Source organism: Diutina rugosa, assembly GCF_008704595.1.
Source record: "Diutina rugosa strain CBS 613 chromosome Unknown scaffold13_size251220, whole genome shotgun sequence".
Lineage (NCBI taxonomy): Eukaryota > Fungi > Ascomycota > Pichiomycetes > Serinales > Debaryomycetaceae > Diutina > Diutina rugosa.
In genome coordinates, this window is record NW_022995170.1 from 128763 (window position 1) to 146667 (window position 17905).

General features: G+C 46.0%; 5 protein-coding genes across 5 annotated transcripts; 3 read left to right on the forward strand and 2 right to left on the reverse strand. All coding sequences in view use genetic code 12, as the record gives it.

The window, feature by feature from the left end:
• Positions 1-702: 702 nt before the first annotated feature.
• Positions 703-2283, forward strand: CCT2 (chaperonin-containing T-complex subunit; the record flags this gene model as incomplete). The annotated part of the gene is made up of 1 exon (XM_034156930.1): positions 703-2283. One exon carries the CDS (start codon positions 703-705, stop codon positions 2281-2283), a length of 1581 nt encoding a protein of 526 aa, XP_034011116.1.
• A 64-nt stretch (positions 2284-2347) lies between these two features.
• Positions 2348-3406, reverse strand: KIS1 (Kis1p; the record flags this gene model as incomplete). The annotated part of the gene is made up of 1 exon (XM_034156931.1): positions 2348-3406. The coding sequence occupies one exon, from the start codon at positions 3404-3406 to the stop codon at positions 2348-2350; it is 1059 nt and encodes a 352-aa protein (XP_034011117.1).
• Positions 3407-4946: 1540 nt separating this feature from the next.
• YCF1 (ATP-binding cassette glutathione S-conjugate transporter) lies at positions 4947-9635 on the forward strand (the record flags this gene model as incomplete). Its single annotated transcript, XM_034156932.1, has 1 exon — positions 4947-9635. One exon carries the CDS (start codon positions 4947-4949, stop codon positions 9633-9635), a length of 4689 nt encoding a protein of 1562 aa, XP_034011118.1.
• Positions 9636-11230: 1595 nt separating this feature from the next.
• Positions 11231-12547, reverse strand: DIURU_004098 (glutamyl-tRNA(Gln) amidotransferase subunit; the record flags this gene model as incomplete). Its single annotated transcript, XM_034156933.1, has 1 exon — positions 11231-12547. The coding sequence occupies one exon, from the start codon at positions 12545-12547 to the stop codon at positions 11231-11233; it is 1317 nt and encodes a 438-aa protein (XP_034011119.1).
• A 1447-nt stretch (positions 12548-13994) lies between these two features.
• MES1 (methionine--tRNA ligase) lies at positions 13995-16229 on the forward strand (the record flags this gene model as incomplete). The annotated part of the gene is made up of 1 exon (XM_034156934.1): positions 13995-16229. One exon carries the CDS (start codon positions 13995-13997, stop codon positions 16227-16229), a length of 2235 nt encoding a protein of 744 aa, XP_034011120.1.
• Between the last annotated feature and the right edge of the window lie 1676 nt (positions 16230-17905).

The following is a 17905-nucleotide window of genomic DNA, read 5'->3' on the forward strand; positions in this document are numbered from 1 at the left end:
TTTCCGTGTTCCTCCGAGGACAGCGCGCGACTTGGCTGATTTCCTACTACACGTCGTGAGAGCTCTTTCCTCGAAGTAAACCCTGATGCCACTAGACTCCAATCGTTTTTCGTGCTTTCAGTATAAAATGAGGCATTAACATCAATTGTCAGTGCGAAGGGAAGATTGCGGTGAGAAGAATGGTTTTGTGTCGAAATGTTACAATTTTGTTGTAGACTCAGCTTACAATTATTTCTCACTTATTGTCGATTTGTAGCTCAACCGGGCTATTTTATGATGTCAACGGTTCGATTTTACCCCAAATTTCCCGTATTTTTCCTATTATCTCATGCAAATGCAACTTACGCGACCGTCGCGACTGATCACACAACTATTAACCATTAATGTCTCTAATTAATCTTACATGAACTCAGAATCAGTGCTCATTGGGTTTCAGAGGAGTCTCCGCGCACCCCTGGCTCCGACCCATCCGGAGTTGCCACCTGATCCCAAAAGTTCAACGTTCACTTCTCATACACTACGATTAGATATAAAATTTGAATGCTATTTATCAATAACATTAGTCTGTGATGTCAATTCCTTGATTAACATTTTGTATTTTAAGTATTGGAGGCTGATCTGATGGTCTCAAATCGTGTACCACCTGTTCCTACCCCCCTCAGCGCGAAAAATTCATCTTGTGTACCCCTCCCCGATAGAGTCATGTCAGTCCAAATCTTAGGCGACCAAGCCACCGAGGAGCGTGGGGAAAACGCCCGGATGCTGGCATTTGTTGGGGCCATTGCCGTGGGTGACCTCGTGAAATCCACCCTTGGCCCTAAGGGTATGGATAAGTTGTTGCAACTGTCGTCAGACCCCAACAAGTCGCTTGTCACAAACGATGGTGCCACCATCCTCAAATCGATTCCCTTCGACAATCCCGCCGCCAAAGTGTTGGTGAACCTTTCCAAAGTGCAAGACGACGAGGTCGGCGACGGTACCACGTCAGTGACGGTGCTCGCGGCTGAATTGCTTCGAGAAGCGGAAAAGTTGATCGAGAAGAGATTGCACCCGCAAATCATCATTGAAGGTTACCGCCAGGCACGTAACGTGGCCGTGGATGCTCTCACCAAGCTGGCAGTCGACAATGGTGCTTTCCACGAGTCATTCCGTCAGGATCTCCTTAATATCGCCCGCACCACCCTTTCATCGAAGATCTTATCTCAGGATAAAGAACAGTTTGCTACCATGGCAGTTGACGCTATCTTAAGACTTAACGGTAAGACCAATCTCAATCATATCCAAATCATCAAGCAGGCGGGGGGTAAGCTTTCCGATCTGTACCTCGACGAGGGTTTCATCCTTGATAAGAAATTTGGCATCCTGCAGCCGAAAGAAATTGGCCCATGCAAGATTTTGATTGCCAACACGTCGATGGATACTGACAAGGTGAAGATTTTCGGCGCCAAATTCAAAGTGGACTCGACGCTGAAGCTTGCGGATTTGGAGAAGGCAGAAAAGGTGAAGATGAAGGAAAAGGTGGAAAAGATTAAAAAGTTCGGCGCCAATTGTTTCATCAACCGCCAACTTATCTACGACTACCCGGAACAGTTGTTCACCGACGCTCACATCAATACCATCGAACATGCTGATTTCGATGGCGTCGAAAGATTAGCTTTGGTTACCGGAGGTGATGTCGTTTCAACTTTTGACCAACCCGAAAACGTCAAACTCGGAGAGTGTGAGCAAATCAAGGAGATCATTATTGGTGAAGACTCATTCCTCAAATTTTCTGGCTGCAAGGCGGGCGAAGCCTGCACCGTGGTGCTCAGAGGGGCCACCGAACAGGTGTTGGACGAAGCGGAACGGTCGTTGCACGATGCCCTTCTGGTGTTGCTGCAAACCACCAAGGAAACCAAGACGACTTTAGGTGGCGGGTGTGCCGAGATGGTGATGTCTAAAGCGGTGGACCAAGCTGCGGCCAACGTTGACGGTAAACAACTGCTTGCTATTGAAGCTTTTGCGCGTGCGTTACGTCAATTACCGACGATCTTAGCTGATAACGCCGGGTTCGACTCGCTGGAGCTCGTGAGTAAGCTTAGACTGGCGATCTACAATGGTATGACTACGCTGGGCCTCGACTTGAACAACGGTACCGTCGCGGACATGCGCGAGCTTGGTATCGTCGAGCTGTACAAGCTCAAGCGGGCGGTAGTACTGCTGGCAGCGGAGGCCGCAGAATTGTTGTTGAGAGTCGACAACATTTTGCGCGCGAAGCCGCGTACGGCGGATCGGAATCATTAAATGTAATTTCATTATACACAACCACGACCACTCTCCATCATCCAAGTTTGGGTAGTTCATATACTTAAGTCTGTAAGGGCGCATATAACACTTGGGTGACATACTTTTGTTCGTAGCGTACCACCAGCGCTACTGCCAAAGTGTTATGCTTAATCAGCGTCGTAGCCAAGTGGTTAAGCACCACATGATTGGGAATAGGTAACGCTCCCAGATTATTATCATGGTCGTTCTGATTGAATTGGTTAAGGATAACGTGTTCAAGGTGAGGCGGCAATTGCGGCGGGTGAAGCCAGGCTTGCTGCAGCCCATTTTGCAGCTTCAGCTGTTTGTCGATCGCGACATAGTACTGCTCCATGACTTTGGGGTCATAGAAAATCGGCGGGATGTCTCGAATATACGATCGTTTGCGGTTCGCGCCGGCCACTTCCAGACAAGTGTCACCATCGTGGTAGCGAGAAAACCCATTGCCCATATCGTCGTCATCATTTGTAAGCCCCCACGTCAGCAGCATACCGCGGCTGATCGTCGAAACCAGTGGTCGTCTCTCAGTTGGGTCAGGCTGCGAAGGCTCCTCCGCCGGCTGCTCCTGAGCTAAATGTGAATATACGTGATCCTGAGTCACCTCGATATAGTTGACAAAGTTACCCATTTGATCGGTAGCGGTGGGCAAGTAATCCAGGTAACGTAATTCATTGTCCACGACAAATCTGAACCGATGAGTGCCCACAGGAAGGCCCAACGTGACCATAAACTTGCCATCAGGCTGTCTAACGAGCCCAATCATCTTTCGCCAATCGGTGAACAGCCCGGTGACGTAAACTTTTTCCCCGCCCTGGACCCAAGTGATGTCCACCGGGATGGTCACGGGAGGCTCTAGTTTCGATGCCTGGTCACCGTCATTGTTGCTCTGATTGGTACCGGTAACACCCACATTAGTGGTGGGAGCCGGAGTAGATGGTGCTTGTGGCTGAGCTGATTGTTGGGGTTCGCGGTCAAGGTTCATTTGGTCCATGTCGATGTCGTCGGTTAAAATGAGCGTCAGCTTCCGCCTCGGCGGCGCCGATGGGATAGTGTTAGCAGAGCTTTGAATGTCCACCATGGACACATCCTTTGTGTCGCCCATGGTTATATGGTGACGAGGCGAAAGTGATCAACGAGGGCGGAGGCTAGTAGATAAAATTCGCGTTTTTTTTCTGTGGTAGTTGAGGTGGACCGTTGGAGACCATAAGGGGGCGGGCGAAGGCCGCCACTGCGGACAAGCGAAGGCCGTTCCCGAGATGGAATTAACTGGGATGAGGACATTGATTTTTTTACGAAACCGAGCAGTATTTATAACTTGTTCAGTATATTATATTAGGGTGATGTAGCGGGTTTCTGTCATAAAACCCCATGGGGGAATGAATTACGTGGTTGGCGGTGAGTCACGCGAACAAAAATAACCGCGAACGGACAACGTCAGCGTCGATTTCCCTTTATCCGCGAGGGATAAGCCTCGACACCACGTCGGCGTCAAAAGTGACTGCCGCTGTCAGCCGTCGATCTAACTTACGATCTCGATTTACTATAGTATGGACAAGATCGAGATCTCTAAGCCGAACTCGTGGTGTCAGTCGTCGAGTGGCTGCGTGTAGAAGTGAAAATCCGTACCGCAAAATCTGTCCTGGGTCCGCACCTCCTTTGATCGCCTTCATTGAGCGCACGAGCGTCACAAACGTGTCATCAGCAGCATGAGCGGCACAATAAGTAATCAACCAAGTAGCCATTTTATTGCCTTCACCATGAGCAACAAGTATGTCTATGTATTTCAAGCCCCATTGTCGACTACGCTTGCCACCGACGACAACACCATTGAGACAACCTTCCACTCGACGAAAGAGCCAATTTCTATCGCTTCGGGATAATTTGGAGGAACAGCTACGATCAACTACCGTGTTCACCTCGTCGTCAGTGATAAAACGGTCACCATAAGTCAGATGTATAAGCGCCACCAATTGTTTCGCCCGGCGAAAGTCTGAGGCACTCGCCTCTGCAATTCGCACATTGCCCGTTTGGGTCACAGTGAACTCCGCCGTACCCGTTATCGCCACTGCCTCCGCAACCGCGTCTGCCAACGCCGCTGCAGATGGGGGAACCATCTCTATCCAATGACACCTCGATAATAAAGCTCGATTCAATCGGTGATGTATATTATAAGTGGTAGCCCCGATGAAAAGGAATTCGCCGCTTTCCACGTACCCCAACAACCAGTCCTGCTGTCGTCGAGAGAACCGATGAATCTCGTCAATGAAAACTACCACCCGCGGTTTAAGTCGACGAGATTTCAGTTGAAGATCTCGTTGAATATCGCCAAGCTGAGCCAAGCTGGTATCTGTAGCGTCACATTCAATGATTTGGTAGTTAAATTCGGAGGCTAAGTGCCGTGCCAATGTAGTCTTTCCCACACCCAGCAGACCATGTATGACTATCGGTGGAAGGTAACCTAGCCGTAAGAATCCCTTAAGTCTTTGACAGTCGCTTTTGATAAGCGAGAGCTGCTCCCAGTTGTCTTTTCTCTTTGACATCAGTAGCGTAGGGCACTGCACGTAAAGCGATTTCTCCGATTGCCCTGCAGAAGCGCTGACTAAAACCCTTCGCGACAACTACCATCTAACCCTTACATCTCCATGGATTATTCCGAGTTTCCCGCTGCTTGGGTAGCTCTGGGCCTGTGGTTACCTCATTGGTGGCAAGCGATGGCACCTGGGTCAGCACCCACTGCCTTCAACGCCTCATTGACGGCGTCGTCAATTGAAGTGTTGAAGAAGCATCTGAAACCCAAAGGATGGCTCGTTTGCACCCTGAAGGAAGGTTGGGGCCCATTATCACAAAAGTATAACGACTTTGCCCCGTGTTTTCTTCAAGGGACGTTGATGTTGATGGCGGCATTATTTATGATCGCTGGTGGCGTCTACCAATTGATTCAATTAAGTCGCCGCAAACAAGTGGGCAATCGACTCAACTGGGGCTTCTATGTCAAAATGGTGGTTTCAGCTCTTTACCTTGGGTTTGCCATCGTCTTGGCAGTGCAACATAGTCACAATGACATTATCCACACTCTGTTAGTGGCCACTGTTATTGCCACTGTAGTGGCCATGGCGTTACATTACGTGGAACTGTTCAAAAGTCAGATACCCAATGGGGTACTTTTGTTTTACTGGCTTTTCGAGCTGGTTCTTTCGTGCGCCCGCTTGGGCAATCTATATCTTCGACACCAATTGCACACCGAGTTTGCCCGGTTTTCGGCATTACTGGCGGTGGCAAGTATTATCATACTTACGATTGAGCTGTTGGTGAGACTTCTGCCAATCAAGGTCGACGATTTAGTCAAGAGTCCCTATGATACCGCGGATGTGTTCAGCCGCATTACCTTCAACTGGATGGGGCCACTCATGCGCCGTGGCTATGAGCACTACTTGACTCAAAACGACTTACCTGCGCTCCCTGAAGAACTTAAGAGTCACAATACTGCCGAAACTTTCACTGAAAACTATTATAATCAAGATAACTCGAGTCCATCATTATTTTGGGCAATTGCGCGTTCATTTGGTACGCCATTTATTTTGGGTGGGGTGTTTAAAGCTCTCCAAGATAGTTTGGCATTTGTTCAACCTCAACTTTTACGAATGTTGATCAAGTTTGTTAATGAATACTCTGAGCTGCGCAATGACCCTGACGGACCTATTCCCTTAACGAAAGGTTTGATGATAGCTTTGGCCATGTTTGCGGTGTCCGTGACTCAGACCGCCTGTTTGCACCAATACTTCCAGCGAGCGTTCGATCTCGGTATGAAGATAAAGACCTCGCTTACCACTGTCATATACGATAAAGCCTTGGTGCTCAGCAACGACACTCGGCAAGAACTGCTGACCGGTGATATTGTTAACTTGATGTCAGTTGATGTACAAAGACTTCAAGATCTTGTACAAAATTTGCAAATCATATGGCTGGGTCCTTTCCAAATCATATTATGTCTTGTGTCGTTGTATAACTTGCTTGGTTACTCAATGTGGGCTGGGGTATTTATCATGTTAATTATGATTCCCCTCAATGCAGTTATTGCAAAGTACCAAAAGAGATTGCAACGCACACAAATGAAATACAAGGACATGAGGTCTCGCTTGATTCTGGAAATCTTGAATAACATTAAGCTGCTCAAATTGTATGCATGGGAACCGCCTTATCTCAAAAAATTGAATCACGTTAGAAATGATTTAGAATTGAGAAATCTCAAAAAAATGGGGGTGTTTTCCGCTGTCCTGAATTTTACGTGGTCGTTAGCTCCTTTTTTGGTTTCGTGCTTGACTTTCGCTGTATTTGTCCTCACTCAAAAAAAGGCTCTTACAACTGACTTGGTTTTTCCGGCCTTGCTGTTATTCAATTTGTTGTCATTCCCCCTTGCCGTTGTACCCATGGTGATCACCAATATTGTCGAAGCCCAAGTGGCGGTGGCGCGTTTGACGAAATTTCTCAACAGTCTGGAGCTTCAATCGGACGCTGTGACCAGAACCGGTCCTGTAACTCAAAGAGGCGATGTTGCATTGTCAATTAAAAACGGTACGTTCCTCTGGTCGAAGGACAAAGGTAAGGTGGCTTTGTCTAACATCAATTTGAAAGCGAAAAAAGGTGAACTTAGTTGCATTGTTGGTCGCGTTGGGCTGGGTAAGCTGTCGGTACTTCAAGCAGCATTAGGAGATCTTTACAAGCTTGATGGCGAAGTAACAATTCATGGTAAAGTTGCCTATGTGTCTCAAGTGCCGTGGATTATGAACGGAACAATCAAGGAGAACGTTTTGTTCGGACACAAATATGATGCCGAGTTTTATTATCACGTTATCAAGGCGTGCGCCCTTACAGTGGATTTGAAAATTTTACCCAAGGGTGATCAAACTGAGGTAGGGGAAAAGGGTATTTCCCTCTCTGGTGGCCAAAAGGCCAGGTTGTCACTTGCTCGCGCTGTGTATGCCCGCGCGGATGTCTATCTTCTTGATGACCCGTTACTGGCGGTAGATGAACATGTTGGTAGGCATCTTCGCCAACATGTATTGGGCCCCAATGGTTTGCTCCAACTGAAGTGTAAGGTCCTTGCCACAAATAATATCAAGGTTTTGCTGGAGGCTGATACTATTCAAATGATTTCTGATGGCCGTATAATTGAACTGGGTACTTTTGATGAAATAATGAAGCAGGAAACATCCAAGTTGTACAACTTAATCAAAGAATTTGGCGGCCTGAGTCGTGAAACTACTCCAGTGCGTGCACTGGAATCCTCAACAAGAGTTGATGCTTTGAAGCTGCAAGCCACCGTTCAACCCCAGCTGTTTCAAAGGGAAGGTACCCCGGCTCTGGTACAAGTCGATCCCAACGACTTGGAGCTGGACACCGATTTCGATTGTTCTCTGAGTTTGCGTCGAGCTCTGGACGTCTCGTTGAGTGAACTTGACAAGCTAAATCAAGAGCGGCAGCAGCAAGTTGAACTTGATGATGATGCCAGGGCTCGTCAAGAACATATGGAACAAGGACGAGTGAAGTGGCAGGTGTATAAAGCTTACGCTGAAGCCTGTAATCCAAAAGGAGTGGTCGTGTTTCTTCTGTGCATCGTTATATCCATGGCCCTTCAAGTTGGACTGAATGTGTGGCTTAAACATTGGTCGGAAGTTAACACTGAACATGGGTCTAATCCGAACATTGGAAAATATCTTGGTATTTATTTCTTACTTGGTGTTGGGTTTTCCACAGCCATGTTGATCCAAACCTGTGTAATGTGGATATTCTGCACTATACAGGGTTCTAAGAAGCTCCACAACGATATGGCTTACCTGGTTCTTCGTGCCCCCATGTCTTTCTTCGAAACAACTCCCATTGGGAGAATTCTCAATCGGTTTTCGCAAGATATTTACAAGATCGATGAAGTTCTTGGTAGAGTATTTGGACAATTTTTTTCGAACTCTGTGAAGGTGATGTTCACTATTGGCGTGATTTGCTTTTCCACTCCTGTGTTCGTGTTCATGATCTTACCAATTCTTGGATTATACATCTACTACCAACAATATTACCTCAAAACCCTGAGAGAGCTCAGACGGTTGGACTCAGTTCTGAAGTCGCCCATTTTTGCTAACTTCCAGGAGTCTTTGAATGGGGTGCTGGTGATCCGGGCCTATGGACAAACGAATCGATTTAAGTTCATGAACGAGTTGCAGGTTGATAAAAATATGCGGGCATACCACCCACTGATCAATGCCAATCGGTGGTTGGCCGTTAGATTAGAGTTTTTGGGGTCTATCATTATCTTGGGTGCTGCCGGCCTCGCAATTTTGACTCTTCGTCTGGGTCATTTACTGGCTGGTTTAGTGGGTTTATCAGTTCTGTATGCCTTACAAATTACTCAGTCGCTCAACTGGATTGTACGTATGACTGTCGAGGTTGAAACAAATATTGTACTGGTTGAGCGGGTACTTGAATATTCTGAGCTAGTCCCCGAGGCTCCAGCAGTTATTGAGGACCACCGTCCCAGTAAGGGTTGGCCTCATCTGGGTGAAATCATCTTCAAAGATTATTCAGCGCGCTATCGTCCCGAACTTGAGTTGGTGCTCCGCAACATCAATTTGCATGTCAACGCTCACGAAAAAATCGGTATTGTTGGTCGAACCGGTGCTGGAAAGTCGCTGATGACTCTTGCGCTTTTCCGAATTATCGAAAAGTCATCCGGGCTGATTGTCATCGACACCGTTGACACTCTGACAATAGGTCTTGCTGACTTACGTCACAGTTTGCTGATTATCCCTCAAGATTCACAAGTGTTTGAGGGGACCATCCGCTCTAACTTAGATCCAACGAATGAGTATCTGGACGCCAAATTGTGGAAGGCGCTTGAGCTTGCTCATTTGAAGGACCATGTCCAAAACATGTACAATCTGCGGGATCAGGATGATTCGGAAATTACACTGGCACTTGAAGTGAAAGTATCTGAAGGTGGGTCTAACTTACTGATTGGCCAACGTCAATTGATGTGCCTCGCCAGAGTGCTTTTGAAGATGAACACGCTGAATGTATTAGTGCTCGATGAGGCTACTGCTGCTGTTGATGTTGAAACGGACAAAATCTTACAACAAACAATTCGGACCGAGTTTAAGGACAAAACAATCTTAACGATTGCTCATCGGTTAAATACAATTATGGATAGTGACCGTATTGTCGTTTTGGATAAAGGCGAAGTTGCTGAATTCGATACACCTGAGGTATTATTAGCTAACAAATCTTCGTTGTTCTACTCGTTAGCTCAAAAAGGTGGTTTCACTGATGACAAAAACAAATAACCAAAACTATTTAACTATTAGATAAGGAAAACATATTTTTCAGTTGATCGGTAAAACAATAAAGATCCGCTTTGAATCAAGTTCAGATCTCGATAAGTCTAGAATCAATCTTTTCGTGTATTCAACTTGCCAGCTAAATATTCAAATCACCCAATCCTTATTATGATTTCTAACGTGGATCACATACGGAGCAAACATGAATTATGAATCTACAAGATCAAGAAGGGAAAAACAAATTCAAGAGCCCTCGCCTCAACTGCCTCAAACTCAAAGACAACGCCAAATTGAAGCGAAGGGAATCGGAAATCCAATTGTGGAAAGAGACATCACCGTGCGTCTCTCGCAACTTCCCTCAGCCTGCCTCGATTCAAATCAAAGGGGCGTTGAAATCAGCTTATGAGGGGGTCCATGACTACAAGAGCCCTGGCTCTCCATAGCCTATATAAGCACACGCCAAGTAGCAAAACTGAAACGATTATTCAGTCCAAGTCGAAGTAAAAATCTCGATGAAAATTGTGCAATTGAGCATTGATGAGAGAATTACATCTGCCAGACCCTAAGACATTAAGATGTCTTAAGTGATTCATTTGAATATTCATATGCCAGAACAGAGAACCAAACAAAAAGTTGCCGTTGTTTTGATTTCAAAGAAAAACGCTGTATATCGTCGTGTACCGAAAATCGCATCGGAGATCGATTGATGATGTAACAATTCTAGGTTCTGCACTTAAGACAAAGAAACGATTGTCGTTTGAATACCATCGAAACCACGTCTTTTTGAGTGAGATAAGGTCAGAAATCCCAACTTCGAATTCGAAGATTTACTTTCGAGGGTACGTTTTTCACTATTTCCTTGACATTTCTGAGGGCAATATACTCGCCTAAGGATTTTCTATAATGAAATACGACGGTACAGAGGATACAGGACAATGGCTGTCAATGTACACGGAGCTGATGTACCTTGATCTGAAGCAAAGTGTGTTATTTTGGATGTCATAAACCACCTAACATATGAAAACAATTCGGTTTAAGTTAAGCATCCTGGCAGGAATTCGTAGTAAAATGCTTATTTTCAAGGCCAAATACATGAAAATTTTATAAATCTAGTATTAGTAAGCAATTAGTAAGCAAGACGTAAACCTCAATTTTATGACTTTCTGATTTTTATATGCAGTACGGGAACATAAACAGGACGCAACAAGCGCGAGAGTGTAATTTCCTTATTCGGAAATACCTATACTTTCCGTAATTGTTCACTTAAATTGGGTGATTATCTATCCCTAAATGTCCACTTGGGCCTCTTTTTTTCATATTCAGACTTCCATTTATCCGAGCGTTCCCATTACTTTTTTGAGAAAGTATGCGCACTTCCAATTTTATAGCATCTGCGATAAGGTGAATAAATATATGCAGTGTTATCTTGAATAAATTATGTGGTAAAATACTGCATATAATTTCGAACGACTAATTTTCGCGGTTTTTTGAAATTTAGTGTGATGGCCCCTCGGCTTTCCCTCTCTAATATGCTTATATGCAGGAATGTACAATACTTTATGAGTAAATGGCAGCGTTGTATTATTTTGAACGAAAGCTATTTACAAAAGGCGAGCGACTGCTAATGCGGTGGCGTCACAATTATATTGTGCCAGTACTTGAAGACCAAGACCTCTAGGTACCGTTATTGTAGGAAGCCCAGCCAACGAAGCTGGCACCGTCATAATGTCGTTGACGTAGCCATTAACAAAGTTTTCACGAGTTTCTGCCTCAAATTCATTAATGGTAGGAGGAGGACCAAACGCTGCTGGGTATAATAATGCATCACAACGTCCGCAGTTATCATTGTCTAGGAGACAATGCTTTTTTGAGAATACTCGGTTGAACTGATCAGCAAGAGTTCTTCTCACTTCGTTTGCCTTTTTATAATGGTCTCCCAGTGCCAGCGAGAGAGTGTAATTGCCCAAGATTATTCGCCGTTGCACTTCATCACCCAACAGATCTCGCAGACGCTGGAGGGTAGTGGCAAAGTCTCCCACCCCACCGCTGAATCCGTAGCGCACACCATCGTAGCGAGAAAGGTTGGATGCTGCTTCAGCGGTGGCAATAGTGTAGTAGGCAGGTAACAGCAGTTTGATCAGCGGCACCAGTACCGGTACCACCTTATGACCTTGAGATTCAAGGTATTCCAATGCCTCGATCCATTCTTGTTTCACTTCAGTGCATAGCTCATCAACGTTGAACTCTAAAGGTACGCCAATAACATAATTTTTTGGTTGCTCGACTGATTGATCACGAAGAGTATTCGGAAGACTGGTAGGATCACTCTCGTCGTATTTGTCGACAATATCGAACACACGCTCCACGGTATCGATATCACGAGCCATTATCCCAACAGTATCGAGTGTTTGAGCATATGCCACGACCCCCCATCGCAGGATTCGTCCATACAGTGGTTTGAACCCATACACTCGGCAATATGCTGCCGGAAGACGAACCGAACCTCCAGTATCTGTTCCCAAAGAAAAATCACAAAGGTTGGCTGCCACGGCAGCTGCGCTGCCCCCCGAAGATCCACCACACACATGAGGTTCGTCCTGATACACTGGGTTTACGGAAGGTCCGTACCACAGGTTTGTCGTGGCTGATCCCATTCCAAACTCATCTAGATTCACCTTACCAATGCTTTGGAACCCCTCCTTGTTCAATAGGTCAATGACGGTGGCATCAAATGGCGATTGGTAATTGTCCAACATCTGCAGCCCACACAGTGTAGTTTCACCGCCAGTGGCGATGTTGTCCTTCACTGCGTACATCAACGGCAGTGGCAGCTGTGATTTTGTTTTAGTGGAGTGTATTACCACATTCCATTGGTCTTGAAGGCGACGGGGTACCCCTGTGGACAAGCGCCGGATCATGCTTCGAGAAGACCGCGAGTGCGGCACTGATGTCTACAGTTAATTAGTGATGACCATTATTTACTGATAAAGCGAGTTTCAACACAGCAAAGTGATATTCGGAAGTTTGAGTATGTGGGGATTATAGTGAAACTCTCGTCAGCTATTTATGGATATCGGTGGGGGCAGTTTAATCGAGCACACCTTCCTAATTCGTACATCAATTAGCATCAAGCTGAGACAAGAATCCACACCACACCCTGTGATTATAACCCGCCAATGTACCGTATATCTCTAGCTTGATATTCGAGGATAAGCATGTCTAAGCTTCTGTTTTCGTTGGTGAAGGCGATGGTGCCTTCAGTCAATCAACATTCTCAAGCAATTCCGGGTTCAACGCTCGGCTGGCTTGGGCTTAAGTTACGACTCCCAAATCCCCACTACAATCCACCACCATCCATCCGAGGTCAGCAGTTTCGAGTGGGTCCTTTCGTTGTTGACAAGCGGCTCCCGCAAAACTGGTATAAGTTGGCAATGCCATCGGCATGCTCTGGCCCTTCGATATTCCACAGAAATCAGCTTCAATTTATAATCGAGGAAGGTGGTGAAAATTTGAAGAATTTGAAGAAAAGGAGATTTAGACAGGGTGACCACGCGTTCATTCGCGTGTATAACACCATTCCTAAGGTTGACGTATCGAGTATCGTTAGTCATCGGCGTGTAACTAATGGTTACCGTCTCAAAATCATTGCTTCTGATGGCACCAAGCAGGAGATCCGGGGGTCATGTCTCCACGCGAGAGTCGCCAAGGAGTTGCGCCAGTATGCCCACACGGTCCGTCACGACTCGCGATTTAGCGCCTACGTTGATTCGAAGTTGCAGAAGATGACGATTCTGCGCAGGGGCCACTAGGCTAGAAGAAATGATACTTGTCTCTTGCTACGTAAACTGTGCCACTTTATAGATTTTAGAAGTAGTTTTTTAAATAAATTGATGACTTCTCGCCCGTGGTGTGACGAAAGTGAATCTTGTTTGCTATATTTGGTGTCTTTCAAGTTTTCCAGATTTTACTCATTTTATTGGAGAGAGTACTTTGCAAATCAGTGAAATCCAATGGCATCATTTGTGGAGTGAATCCGGAAAAGCTACCCTCATAATCAATGATTCAGTGGTGATATGTCATCGCAGATTGTTCCTTGTTGTCTCTCGTCCTTCTCAATCCCTCTCTGTGTGACTCACGGATTGTGTGATTCTAATCAACAACGCAACCGATATTTGCCACCGTGACATCTTGGAATACCTCCAGACACGCATGTGAAGCCTCACATGTTTAGATTCGATCATGTTGTAATTTTTGCCGAACCCTCTAGCAAATCACCTTCCGGAGTTAGTTCCTTACAAGTCCGAGACCAGTGGTCAGGATTTTACACGACACGGAAAAACGCGAAAATCTCCCTCGACCTCATCAATGACTACCCTCAAGTTAAACGCGGCTCTGGGCAACACCCGAGACGTTCTCGCAGCCAACCTTAAACTTGCTATCGCTGCTCTGGTGTTTGGTCAGGGTGAGGTGACGTGGGATTCGCCACAACCAGTTCTTGCAACCCTCAACAAGGGCGATGAGGCGGTAGAGCTTATCGAGCCCAACGCCATCGTCAAGTACTTGGGCAACGACTTCTCTACCACTGCTGCCATCACCTTTGAAGAGTCAGCGGTGTACAAGGCGTTGAAAACGAACCAAACCATCAACATTGATATCCCTTTCACCAAGGCCGAGCCCACCGTGGAACAGATCATCTTTTTTGCTGGGGTCTACGCATTGAACCAAGAGATTCAACACCCTTGGATTAATGAATTCGCTCTGCTCGACTCGGTAAAGCTGGCCGTGGCTGATGCCAAGAAGAACACAAAGCTTGCTAGGGTTATTTCGGCAGTCAGGGATGGTGCTGTGAAGGTGAAGTCGGGTCATACTGTGCGCAAGGTTGAAGGTCCTATCGTGCCCAAGGAGGGTGAAGCCAATGTGCTTATCACGTCGGCGCTTCCCTACGTGAATAACGTGCCTCATTTGGGTAATATTGTCGGACTGGTACTTTCGGCCGATATCTATGCTCGCTACAGCAAAAATCGCAACGTCAACACGTTGTTCATTTGTGGTACCGACGAATACGGCACTGCCACCGAGACTAAGGCATTGGAAGAAAAGACCACCCCGCAAGAATTGTGCAACAAGTACCACATCATCCACAAGCAAGTGTACGACTGGTTCGACATCAACTTTGACTACTTTGGTCGCACCACCACCCCACTCCAAACGGAAATTGCCCAAGACATTTTCATGAAGTTACACCAAAATGGTTTCCTCGAAGAAAAGACTACGGAGCAATTGTACTGTGAGGTACACAAGTCGTTCCTTGCCGATCGGTTCGTGGAAGGGACTTGTCCCAACTGTTTCTATGATGACGCTCGGGGTGACCAGTGTGATAAATGTGGGCTTTTGCTTGATCCACTTCAACTCATCAACCCCAGATGTAAGTTGGATGGGTCGACGCCTAAGGTGAGAGAACTGACTCATATTTACCTCAAGCTTAACGAATTGGAAGCACCTTTGAAGGAATGGGTAGACAAGGCGTCAGAAGAGGGCAACTGGTCGAAGAACTCGCGCACCATCACCGACTCATGGATCAAGAAAGGTTTGGAGCCGCGATGCATTACTCGTGACCTCAAGTGGGGTACACCTGTGCCGTTGGAGGGTTACGAAGACAAAGTGTTGTATGTGTGGTTTGACGCCACCATCGGTTACGTGTCAATCACTGCCAATTATGGCGAAAAGAATGGCGATGTTGAAGCGTGGAAGAAATGGTGGCGTAATCCGGAAAACGTTAATCTTTATCAATTCATGGGTAAGGATAATGTGCCCTTCCACACTGTGGTGTTCCCGGCGTCAGAAATTGGCACCAACGACCCCTGGACCAAGTTGCACCACTTGCTGACCACAGAGTACTTGCAATATGAAGGTGGCAAATTCTCCAAGCTGAGAGGCGTTGGTGTGTTTGGCAACAACGCTGAAGAGACTGGGGTGTCGGCGCTGGTGTGGCGGTACTACTTGGCACTGGTGAGACCTGAACTGTCGGACCTGCAATTCTCCTGGAAGGAGTTTGTTACTAAGAATAACTCAGAGCTCTTGAATAACTTGGGCAACTTCGTTAACCGGATTGTCTCGTTTGCCAATGCCAAATACGCCGGGGTTGTACCGAAATTTGACGTGAAGAACATCCCCAACTACAAAGAGTTCAATGACGATGTCAACGGTCTCCTCAAGCAGTACATCGACACTATGGACGCCGTTAAGTTGCGCCAAGGGTTGGAGTTGGCGATGGCCCTTTCGGCAAGGGGGAACCAATTCCTTCAGGACAATAAGTTGGACAATGCCCACTTCAACAATGAGCCAGACAAGACTGACGCCGTTGTAGCGGTGGGTCTCAACTTGGTTTACTTAGTGCTGGCGGTGATCCTGCCGTTCATGCCTGGCACCACCCACCAGATCGAGGAGATGCTCAACGCGCCGGCGTTGTCCATCCCTGACAAGTTCGAGACCGTGTTGGAGCCGGGACATAATATTGGTGAACGCAAGTACTTGTTCACCAGAATCGACGAGAAAATGATCGATAAATGGAGAAGTGACTATGGTGGTCAACAAAATTAGGAGAGTTATGATAGGAGTAATGGTTAGTTGCAAATTGATATGTATAGGGTGGCTAATAAGAAAGATATTCAATGTAGATTTGTAAACAGGTCGCCATCACAAACGTTCCGTCGAAATTGACGTATAATGATTGTAGAGCAAAAAAACTGAGTGAACCATGACGTTGCCAATGTAGCCAATAGTATGTAGTTGGCGATGATGTCGTTGTTTCGACTCAGGGAGAACGAGAGGGGGTAAATTAATGTCCTACAAAACTTAAAGCTCATAAATGACGTGTAGGCAATTGATGTGCTTACGAGAACCTTCGAGTAGGTCTTGTCAAAATTTGTGCAAATTTCGATAATTGTAGACGTTAATAAAGCCCCTCAAATATGATCGAATTTACAGACAACAGAACAACTCACTCGTCAGACTGTAAAACTTAGAATAGAAATCACGGAGTACCGTACCCAATAATGAAGTTTTCTATGAGGGCAGAGAAGTACCAGAAAGTCCAATCAATATAAGAGCGATCGTATCCTTCCATATTGTTCGTAAATATCAGTACCTCGCTCAGAAATCGAAAGATATCATATATTTCATATTAACTACTATTTCAAATTGCGAGGACGTCAGCCAGCAGCTCCTCGAGAGGTAGGTCACCATTTTGAGCACCTAAGCAACAACCAAGCTGCACTTGATGAAACGAAAGATGCATTCACCTTTATTGGCAAACTCCAGGTTTGGCTAGTGAGTTTACCCCAACAATACGGGCAGTCTTGCCATCGCCCAAATGGTTGGTAGCATGCTCACGATGCTTCCACCGTCGCCATAGATCAATAGCGTACTAGCGAGTTCATACTGTGGACAATGGCGGCAAATTTTGAGAACTGATATGTCGCAAAACTGTGAAGTAAGTTCTGCTCAAAGATCATCGCTTCTCAGCTAGTGCAAGCGCAAGCGCCTTTAAGAATGAGCCTCAACTGATAAAACAAACAGTCACTACTCGCAATTGAGCTTACTCAAAGCTTTGTCATAGGGTAAGGCAGAACCGATATCGTTTCAACTGGCACGGGGGCTTTTACGATGACTTGTCGAATCAAAGTATGCCTTTCATGCCCATACAGATGTATAATAGAACGACATTATAACCATAGTTGTTGGTGCTGACGGGTCCCCTTGAAGGCTTACTCGTGTTGAGAATCTATGCTCAAATATTTCAACAAGACGTGCATATTCGTTTTTACTTCATCTTCAAACCCCCCTTAGGACTGCGACTAACATATGATACTTCAATACCATAGACCATCTCGATGTTCTGAGCATATAAACACATCGCAAGTCAAAACAGATAACTGCAACCACATAATACGCTTTTGCTTGAAACGGCTCCCCAGGCCCCACTCACCCCCCCGAATCACGAATTTTGGAGAGCCTCATTTATTCTTTCGTTCGTGAAATTCTCATGTACCACTTGCACCTCCAAAGGGTTCGACTGCTCCCTGTTTGAAAAAGCTTGGTATCATACCCCCGGATTTCTTCACAACTATGACAAAAGTCAGCTTTATGGCATGCAATTGGGGTATATTGTTACCTCCCCTTCAAATATCAACTTCACAAACGGTTCGATGTACCTCGACGTTAGGTTTAGTTTGACAAGCTGTGCCTAATATCACCCAGTGATAGGAGGTTAACCC